The 11,440-nt window shown below is 38.7% G+C and overlaps 1 protein-coding gene across 2 annotated transcripts in view; it reads left to right on the forward strand.

Annotated features, from left to right (window-relative positions):
* LOC108134829 overlaps positions 1-11,440 on the forward strand; it is a 113,729-nt gene that overhangs the window by 96,870 nt on the left and 5,419 nt on the right. For both annotated transcript variants that reach the window (XM_041707148.1, XM_041707149.1), the window contains one exon: positions 7,800-9,797. In XM_041707148.1, coding sequence (XP_041563082.1) covers positions 8,261-9,797 — 1,537 coding nt within the window. In that variant the 5' untranslated portion in view covers positions 7,800-8,260. The remainder of the gene's footprint in view (positions 1-7,799; positions 9,798-11,440) is intronic.

The following is an 11,440-nucleotide window of genomic DNA, read 5'->3' on the forward strand; positions in this document are numbered from 1 at the left end:
CAAAGGAAGAGAATCGAAAGATAACCCACGGATCACCACACAATTTTTCAGCTTTGGGACTGAATCATAATAATCGCAGCAATCAAGTCCTGCACTTTTCCAGCCTTCGTGTCTGGGCGTCATTCCAATCAAGTTGTACATGGTACACTCATAAAAATATTACTTTAGAACTGCGCACAACATACATATTTTAGGCCACAGCTTTTAAAAAAAGTGAAAAGAGGAGAATTATGAAAACTAAACAATACATAATAATTTTCTAATTTTATTTCCTAAATTTTGTTTTTAGAAAATTCAGTTTTGGACTGCTTTAGGTTTTTGCCAACCATTTCTATTCCTAAAAAACGTTTCTAATTTATAAAATTGGAATTTTGTTTTATAGTTTGAAAATATGAAATAATTACGATGAATATCCAAAATGTATGGTTTATTCTTTTGTTAGTGTATTGTTAGGACATGAGCAAAATCCATAGGGCAATATGCGTCTAGACTAAAATCAACTTAAAGTTAAACTTTCACAACCGAAGGCGGCGTAAAAGTTTAGCCACCTCTAACATTTGCTCTTAGACCCTTCTTCGTCGCCATCTTCTGAGCAGACACTTTAATCAATAAAGTTAAATTTTTTTTTTTTTTTTTTTTGCCGCCTCTTGGCGTTTTCGATAGCGAAAGTTTTGTCGCCTGTTGCCCACAATGCATGTTGTTCGAGAGTGTTGATGAAGGGGAGTATGCCCTCCGTACCAAAGTGGGGCAAATTGAAAAGGGGCGTGGTGGTGTCAAGTAGTGGGACGTAAAAGCAAAAGTCGCCACTGAAATTGAAAAACAAACTGCATCGGCGGGGCAAGCTTTGGGGCCAAGCTAAAGGAACTGGAACCCGGAGCCTGGAGCCTGGAGCCTGCAGCCTGGCAAGAAATTGAATATTTGATTAGACAAGCAACCAGAGGCGGTCGAGTCCATCCTCCATTCTCTCTTCTATCCTACGGCCAATGTCAGCTGGCAAGTTGCCGGCAATACGCGCTGGACTTGAACTCGGACCCGTCCGCCTTCATCGTTCCCCGGATGAAACCGTAAAATGTCGCTGTCCGTGGCAACAGGCGAACGATGATGGTGCAACATGCCCAATGTAATATGGCAATGATTGCACCTGCGAGGGGAAAGTGCCATCAGCTGAGCTCCTCCGGGCCTCGTCCTCGTTTTTCCCAACAGCATGGAATGGAATGGTTGGGCATGGAATGAGATTCCTCTTGTTGTACATTGCCGGTGATTGGCACGCGACATGTTGACAGCCTCGACTCACCGCGACTTATCAAGCCGTCGCGCGCAGCTTGCCAATTTTCGATATGGAAATGCAGTCAAACACCTGCCAGTGTCGCCACTCTGGTAATTGCCCAGCATTATGTCCACAAAATACCTTCCTCCTGTTACTTTGTTTGTTTTTGTCAAAATGTTGTACACTTATGTGGTAAACAGTCGTTTGTTATGCAGTTCAGAAGGGATCCCTATGCCATTGAGTACATAATGTTGTTTAGCATCACAGAAGCGAGCTTATTTAGTCATTTCCCCGTGCTTGATATTTTCTTTTTTTCCTACAATTGGTTTTTGCCTGACCCACGATAATGGTGAATATTTTAATTGGATCTCACAGACGGGACTCGCAAAACCCATCATAAAATTCTTCGTTTTTATTTATATATAAAAAGCAGACATTATAATCCGACCCCATCTTGTAAATATTTCCCGTTTTCTATTCCTTTTATACACTTTTCAGCAAAGCATCCGCATCCAGCTGAAAGGGGGGAACGGGAAGAACCAATTTTTTGTTCGTACCCACTATTTCCATTCAGTTAAATGATTGCAATGACCATTGAAGCGCGGGTAACCGAGCAACACTTGGGGCGCAAATTCGACACAGAGTAATTTGCAAATAGGCTTTAAGTGCACCGTGGGCTAGCGGATGTGAATTTATAGAAAAAGAACAACAAATCATCATTTTTATTTTAAAGGATTAAGTTGGCTTGCTCGGGTAGATAGGTCAGTAATTCGATCAACAAAAAAATTGTAAAGAAGATTAATTCAACTTTTTAAAATGTTTCGACTGACAAAGCTTAAAGATAACTTACCATAATATCTTAAAACCATGGTATTGCGCTATTGACCCTCTTATATATTTTTACATAGGAGAGGGTGGTTAAATTTAATTTCGTATTTGAGGTACTTTTGCATAACTATTAAATCTTTTTCCTACATTTGTCATCTGTCCTACCAAATTCAATAAACTAGTTTTATTCCTCATACTCTTTAGATAAAATTGCTATTAAAATTTTAATTTAATTCAAATGGATTGTCTTTATAACATTTTGGCAACAAAATGTTTATTTAACTATTCAATATTTTTCTCACATTTGTCATCTCTTCTACCAAATTTAATAAATTAGTTTAATTCCTCATACTCTTTAGATAAAATTGCTATTAAAATTTTAATTTAATTCAAATGGATTGTCTTTATAACATTTTGGCAACAAAATGTTTACTTGGGCCCACTGTGAGCAGAATGCGAGCGCGTTTATAAGGGGACAAATAACCATATAGACCAGCGGTTCCCAACTAAGGAAAACAAAAACACATGTGTTCTTGCTTCGTTTATCGTCATCAGTGGCAAAAAAACAACGAAAAGTTAATACATGAAATGTTTTTTTTTTCCGGAAAAGAACCACATGCTCTTATGGGTGGCTCTTTGAATAGGAGCGCTAGATTAACAATCATGTACCGAGAGCAATTACAAAACAAGAGGGCAAAAGCCAACTGCTGCGACCCTTCGAAGTTTATATACTCTTGCAGTTGAGGGCACTTTGTTAATTTGCCAATGTGGAATGAATATTCCCATGACACCTTAACAAGAAATTAAAATATTGTCCTACAGTTTATCATATGTAATTATTCGGTTAATATACAGTTATATAAATAATGAAAGCTGCCCAAAAAAATTGTGTAATATTAAACATAAAATTAAATAAAAATATGAGTCAGTTGTGAAAGAAAATAACAACAGAAAGAACTTATAAAAATAAGCTTTAACTTCATTTAAGCTTTTTTAACCTGATTGACCTTTCGTCGGAAATGTCCATATACTTGTAAAAACGCAAACGAAATCGTCTGCTTAAATGCGTTACAAATTTGTGACCAATATTATTGCAACCTTGATACAAAAGTAAACAAAAGGCCAATGGTTGGGTTGGGTTGGCTGCTATTACTATTTGCTACTGTAACGCAAAACGATCGGAAAAACACAAAAAAAAAAATAATAATGAAAGAAAAAGAAATTCGCTTCATTTAGCAACAAATTGTTGTGACGACAACATACAAACACAAATACAAATAAAAATAAAAACAAAAATGAATTCTTGTCCGCTTTCGACGGTTCAACAACTTTTGCTTCATAGACACACTTAATATGCCATTGCCAATTGGCATACGACAAAAAGAGAACCCCAAAAACGCAGAGCGGAAAACAAAAAACAAAAAACAAGAAAACAGAAAACGTAGAAAAGTGAAGTGGGCGCCATAAAATGAATGAAAACCCGAAACCAAAGCAATTAAATTTGTTTAAATCGATTTAAGCTGACAATAGACAATGCCAGTCCATGGATTTTGCGGACAGGCGCTGGACTGGACTCTTGTTGGAGGGTTCAAGTTGGGTTCATTTCATTTCGAATCGTTTGAAAATGGGGCGTGTGCCGCCGAATAGCAATTACAACCGCAATTGCCAATAGAATGACAGCGCTTAATTCCATGGTAGTTTGCAGCTCAAAACCAAACGCCGTAGCCAACGAATGCGGAAGGCTTTATTATTTATAAAATATTCAATTTGAATGTCTAAGTCATGGAATTGATGAAAAGATGAGTTTAAAATCATATTTATACCCTTGCTGAGGGTACTATAATTTCAGTCAGAAGTTTGTTTTATACAAATTCTAGAGAGAAATCAATGAATTCGATAGAATGGTGTTGAATAGGATTTCACATTTTACACAATAGCCCATTTTTATCTGGAACACGTTTACAAATATTTCTCAAAGCTATATTATCCCTGTAAATTAACAAAAAAAATTGTTTACAATATTTGTGAATACATACAACATATTTATTGATTCGTAAGCCATGGAATAATTTGGTACTTGTCCATAAATAAATTCTATTTCTGAGAGATGTTCAATATCTCAACTCGTTTTCTATTATACATCTAAAACTTTCTGTCCCTACGGTTTGTTCTACTTGTTAAATACTTTTGCACAAACACAATATACCCCTTTTAAACCATAAATAATGGGGTGACAGCAAACTAAAAATGTTAATGTGCGGACAGGGTCTTAGCAATTCATATACATATTACACAAAGCGTAACTCAAAAGTTTTGTGGGTCGTTGTAAATGGTTACGATTTCACAATCAAAAGTTTGAGGTATTAATCCAAGTTTGGCGGTTTTTCGACTGGAACTCACCGCACGAATTTCCATCCTTACAAACTGAGAACACACACCACCCACCCACCCACCCCCGTTCCAAAGAATAAAACAACAGAAAACGAATACGAAAACGAAAACGTCCAACAACGAACGCCATACCCATTGAGAAAATATTTAACAAAGCGAAAAATTGCACCGCTTTTCTTTTATTTGCATATTTAATTTGTTTTGAGGTTTTTTCTATCCAAGCAAAAAACCGCTGACACACAGGCAGCAACAGAAAACAAAAAAAAAAAGCAAAACAAAAAAATTACAAAAATTGTGCACAAACAAAAGGAAAACAAACAACACACACGGGCATACTCAAAGTATAACCATCCAAAGTGGATATATATGTATGTAAGTACGAATGGAACGGCCCTTAAGCCCCCCATTTATCACCACCTCCTGCCATTCGAATGACGGTATGAAATTGAACTTGAAATTAGTGCACAATAAAACCCAAACAGAAAACCAATAGATAATTGTTTTTCTATTGCTTTTTAAATATTCAAGGTGAAAGCTATTAAAATAGATCGACAAAAAGATTAAAAAGATTAATCATAAATGGATTCCCATTTATATTATTACAAAGTATTTATGATTATTTTGATAATTGATTTAATTACTTACATAATAAGTTTGTTGTACTATGTTATTCAAACCAAAAATGATACCTAAATGAGATAAATAAATGTTTTTCTTTTATTTGTTTTATGTTTGTAACAATAACTTACTACGAAAGCAATTAAAGTTAGGTTGCCATATACCTAAAGTCGATTTTTAATATTCCTGGCGAAAGCAATTAAATATGGGTGGGAAAAAAGATTTGAATGATGGATGACATCTGGATTCCTATTAATATGATATTTATAGTACTTCCTATTATTTTGATAATTTATTTAATTACTTTGATAATCAGCTTGTTGCGCTATCTAAATTAAAATTAAATCCAATTAAGATTAATAATTGTATTTCTTTTTATGGTATTGATATTTGTAGTAATAATTCAGGGTGAAAGCAATTGGGCAAAGGTTGCCATATACACATACTGGTGTCTTGTTATTATCATTAGCTTTGTTGATGATAGTGCCTCCGTTTCTTGATAAAAACTTCGGTAATTAGTTGGTTTTACTGTTTAATTACGTTCAAGGTGAATGCAGCTGAAAAAAGCTTGCAATATAATGGATCAAAACTGGAATCCCATTTCTGCTATTACGACAAAAATGAAATAAAATATTGTTTATCTATTTGTCTTGAATATTTATTATAAAAATAAAAAGATAATGCTAATGCAATGGAAAATAGGCTGCAATTGACTAAGAAGATGGATCACAATTGGAATCCTATAATTATTGTTATTGGTTTTTTTGATTACTTTGGTAATTAGGTCGTTTCACTATTTAATTAAGTTCAAGGAGAAAGCAAACTAGAAATTGGTGTCAGTAGACTTAGAATAATCTATCTAACTGGAATCCTCTTATTGTTATAATTATTATTCGCCTTTTTAATGATAGTGCACTTCCTATTGATTTGATTTAAGTTCGCTCCAAAAAACAATTATGGTAATTAACTTGTATCACTATTTAATAATGTTGTCGTCTGTGAAAATGGAGTTTCTTTTTGTGCTTTTAGAAGTGCTGACGTCACGAACAGCGCTTAATTAAAGCGGAACCCAGCTCAATGCTAAAAAGGCGGTCCTTCATCCGCAGAATTTTTGTCTTGTTTGCATTCGCTTAAAAGTGGGTCCGTGTCGTCCACCCATTTCCGAAACCCCATTGCTCCATTACCACCACTACACATCCCATCCGATATGATGGCCTTAACCGGCGCAAAAGTGTGGGCGGGCCAGCTCAGCTTGGCAGCGGTGCCGCAAGTCAGTTAGGAGCCACAAACTGTCACAGTTTAACAACATTTTCATTAATCAAGCCGCTGCGACTCGACTCGACTCGACAACCACCTGAAGAGTGAAGAGCCGAGTCGAGCCAAACCAAGCCAAACCAAGCCAAACCGAGCCAAAGAGGACGAAATGGATTAAGGGGACTCCAGATTCTTGTTTCCTTCTGCCTTTGTCGTCCCGTTGTCAATCTCTTTTTTTTTTTTTTTTTTTTTGGTGGAGAGCCAGCAGATTCCGATTCATGTTGCTCGGGATCTTCCTTTGTGGTTCCGCGTGACGTCCCCAGGATTCTTTTTTATTTGATTTATTAATTTAAAATGTTGAGTACAATACACTGGCATTGACACAAAGGATTAAATATGAATAGCAGAGTATCAAAGCTGTCATGTAAGACCTTCGAATATTAAGGGTATATAAAGGGTATGTTTGAATATTCAGATCTTAAAACCTATAAAATAAATCTATGAGATCATAAAGGAACAAATTGAAATTGGAATATTTCTGGCATCAACTTAGTGTTTAATAAGAGTATATTCTAATATCTAGATCGTAAAACCTATACAATAAGTAAATTTGATCATAAAGGAACAAATTGAAATTGGAATTTTTCTGGCCTTAGCTTGGGGTTAAATAAAGGGAATATTGAAGTAAATATAATGGATCATAAAGAAACAAATTGAAATATCTTTTGTGTGACAAATATAATCCTCTTATACATACATTCAGCAATCCAATTTTTGTTTTATCAATTTAATTTGATTTTTTATTTTAAAAGTTTGGAATATCATGTCACATATATAGGAATATAATGTTAAAGAAAACTGTCATTTAAGATATATAAGTATTTGGGATTTAGTTTAGGTCTTTATGAAGATAAGCGCAAAGGGGTTAATTTTCAAATATACAGATCCTTAAAACATCCATAAAATATATCGCTTGATCAGAATATCATTCGGCTTAAGCATAGTTTTTTTTTTATAAAGGTTATAATGCACCCTTTTGAAAATCCCGAAACTATATTTGTTGATTAGAAGCGATCGATGAAATTGGAATATAATTTGGGTGCCATGACAAACATAATCCTCTGATATATGCAGCAAACCCATATGTGCGAGCACATGATCCGAATTCCGCGCTAATTACCCAATCCCATTGATGACACACAACAAACTTTGGCCAATAAGGCAAATCCCTTTGGCCTTGCGCTAAGGTCTCACCTTTCGCCTCGTTAGCAACCCTTAGGTGTCCCTGAGTCCCTGTGTCCCTGTCTCCCTGTGTCCATGGTCAGGAGCAACCTGTCCAACCAAAACCCAACCCAACACACCACACACTTTGCGGAACACTTTATTAATTGACAAACTCTCTCTCTCTCTCTCGCTCTGCATTTCTGCGCATTTCTTTCAGGTGGAAACGGAGCACGGCTATTTGCGAGCTTAGAGCCCACCGTCGTCCGCCGGGACATTAATTAATCACGGCCTTGTCATTTGCACGGATCAAGGAGTGGCAAAACAAGCTGGCAAGCAGAAAAGGACGAGGGACGAAGGGCGAAGGAATCAAATTAACAGTGCGTCAAAAGGATTAGACCAAGCAGAAGGACAGGAGGAGTTTTTAGAGCACGTCGTAGCACGCGGCGAGGCGAGTAAAGACGGCCCCAGGGAATCGGCCTGAGCGCTTGGATTCAGGGTCGGGGGTCAGAGTTCACAGCCACTTGGTGGACCGTGTCGGCACGTGCTCGTCGGCTCGTCGTCGCGTCTTAGTTGGCAATACCAAAACAGCCAAACAGCCAAACAGCCACCGATACCAGCAACCGCAAAGGCAAACGGAAACGCAACCAGAACCAGCGCCCACAAATAAGGTAAATTGAGATGGCCAGACAAGCGGTGCTCCTGGTGACCCTGGCAGTGGCGGTCCTGTTGCCCCTGGCCACCGGCACCTCCGATTGGATGCAGAGCTGCGGCAGCTGCCACTGCCATTGGAACTCGGGCAAGAAGAGTGCCGACTGCAAGAACAAGGCCCTGACAAAGATCCCGCTGGACATGAGCAACGAGATGCAGGTGCTGGACTTTGCCCACAACCAGATACCCGAGCTGCGACGCGAGGAGTTTCTGCTGGCCGGGCTGCCCAATGTGCACAAGGTGTATCTGCGCAACTGCACCATACAGGAGGTGCATCGCGAGGCCTTCAAGGGGCTGCACATCCTCATCGAGCTGGACATGTCCGGCAATCGGATAAGGGAGCTGCATCCGGGCACATTCGCCGGCCTGGAGAAGCTGCGCAATGTGATCATCAACAACAACGAGATCGAAGTGCTGCCCAATCACCTGTTCGTCAACCTGAGCTACCTGTCGCGCATCGAGTTCCGGAACAATCGTCTGCGCCAGGTGCAGCTCCATGTCTTTGCCGGCACAGTGGCGCTGAGCGCCATCTCGCTGGAGCAGAATCGTCTGTCCCATTTGCACAAGGAGACGTTCAAGGATCTGCAGAAGCTGATGCATCTGTCGCTGCAGGGCAATGCGTGGAACTGCAGCTGCGAGCTGCAGGATTTCCGTGACTTTGCCATCAATAAGCGACTGTACACGCCGCCCACCGACTGCCAGGAGCCGCCCCAGCTGCGCGGCAAGCTGTGGAGCGAGGTGCCCTCGGAGAACTTCGCCTGCCGTCCGCGCATCCTTGGCTCCGTGCGATCCTTTGTGGAGGCCAATCACGACAACATTTCGCTGCCCTGCCGCATTGTCGGCAGTCCGCGTCCGAACGTGACCTGGGTGTACAATAAGCGACCGCTGCAGACGTACGATCCGCGGGTGCGCGTCCTCAACTCCATTGAGCAGCTGCCGCCGTCGCAGCAGCCCGCCCAAGTGCTCACCTCCGAGCTGCGCATCGTGGGCGTACGGCCCTCGGACAAGGGCGCCTACACCTGTGTGGCGGACAACCGCGGCGGTCGGGCAGAGGCCGAGTTCCAGCTGATCGTGAGCGGCGACTATGCCGGCGCCGTCTCCACCTCCAATGGCATGGGTGGCCTGGGCGGCCTGGGCATGGGCGCCATCGGAGCGCCGGCCATCGATCCGCAGACGAATGTGTTTTTGATCATTTGCCTGATCACCACCACGCTCCTGCTGCTGCTCATCGTGGTGGTGCTGACGCTGTTCTGGTACTGTCGACGCATTAAGACCTACCAGAAGGACACCACCATGATGAGCGGCGACGGGCTGATCTCCTCCAAGATGGACAAGACGCACAACGGCTCCATGCTCGAGGGCTCCGTCATCATGGAGATGCAGAAGAGCCTGCTCAACGAGGTCAATCCCGTGGAGAAGCCGCCGCGACGCACGGACATCGAGAGTGTGGATGGTGGCGACGACGTGCTCGAGATCAAGAAGACGCTGCTCGATGATACGGTTTATGGTGAGTACTGCATCCCTTTGATTTGGATCCATTGCGGTTTTTAGTTATTTTAAATATAAAAATATTCAACAAAAGTTTAATTTTTCATTTGACTATGTTCGAATTTGATTTAAATATCTACAAATTTTTATTAATCAGATATTTATTTTTACTATTCCATTTTTTTGTCAGTGTAGTTTCTTTTTCCATTTTGAGTTCGTTCAGGGGCGCAGAAATAGTTCTGCAAACAAATTTGATTCCAACTATCGAAAACTATTGTTTAAGGGGTTATATACAGTTAGAAGGTCGAAAAAAGCGAAGTTTTGAAATTTTTTTCTAATATTTTGTACACATATTAGGTTATATTTTATCTGTTTTTTAAGACTAACTATTGGGAAAAATATTAATTTGGAAAGAAGCTAAAGTTATTCTCCGGGAGCTTTTCTCAAAAAAGTCGTTTTGCAATGACCACTAGGTATATTTTTGGACTGGAGCCTCCGAAATTAAAAAAAACCAAAGATATGTCGTTAAAGAATTGTCAAATCTAGTAATTAAACGAAGGAATAAAAGAAATAAAGGTTTTTGACAAAATGGCGGTTTCTCAAACCAAAAAAATTTCGGTCTTAAATTGCTTATATAAAAAAAATATCAGAAAAATTAATTAAAATTAAATTTGCTTATATAAAAAAAATATCAGAACAAAAAATCGATTATTTACTCAAAAATATATTTAAGCAGCTAGTGTTAAAATTTGAGACTAATCGGCTTAGCCGTTTTCGAGTAATGTTGGTCACCGACTTTAAAAACACCGTTTTGAATAAAACGCGTTTAGAGTTTGAAGTTTGAAGTACTTGCAAGCACTCTGGAACGCCTCTGAAAATCCAATCTTGGGAAAAACATAGAAGTATTCGGAATATTCATTTGAAATGTTTCTAAGCGTAATTATTTAATTGGAATAAGAGATAGTTTTCTAATGCAGCTAGAACTTAAACATTCTGCTCTGATAAAATACTGTGATTTCTGGTCCGAATGAAAATAAGTTCATGGGAATCAGTTTTGTTTAATTATAAATTAATGTATTTGCAAAGCTTTAAATGCTCTCCTTGCAAACAAAAAGTTTAACAACCCATTTTAGCAATTGCTGCATATTTTATCTTGTCATTAACGATTATTATTTGAGATAAAATTACGTTTTAAATAGTCGGAAATTCAATGATGGGCTTGAATTATTTTGTCTGCTTGTAATGTGTTTTGTAAGAGTGTCGAGAACCGACAGCATTTTTTTTTAAAGCACAAAATGGGCAATAAATTCTAGGATAAATTTAGTTTGCCAGTAGTGCTAATCAACAATAATGATTATTGCCTTGCATTTTGTAATAGAAATAAAATATAATCAGTATTTGATTAAAAATAACGAAAATAAATAATACTGATTGCCGTGCGATTTCTATAAGTAAAAATCAAAACATAAAATTTAATGTGAATATCTTTATGGCTTTTTAGTCGACAGCCATAAAGATAGTGACATTAAATAATTGTTCTAATTTATACAAATATTCCCTAAACAAAACATTCTCCTCTCTCGCTAACGTACTTTTGCAAAATATCTTTATTTGTTTACGGTTGTCGAGTATCTTATCGTTGTTAACCGAAAGAGGTCTGTA

Source organism: Drosophila elegans, unplaced genomic scaffold (genome assembly GCF_018152505.1).
Source record: "Drosophila elegans isolate 14027-0461.03 unplaced genomic scaffold, ASM1815250v1 contig_149, whole genome shotgun sequence".
NCBI classification, from domain to species: Eukaryota; Metazoa; Arthropoda; class Insecta; order Diptera; family Drosophilidae; genus Drosophila; species Drosophila elegans.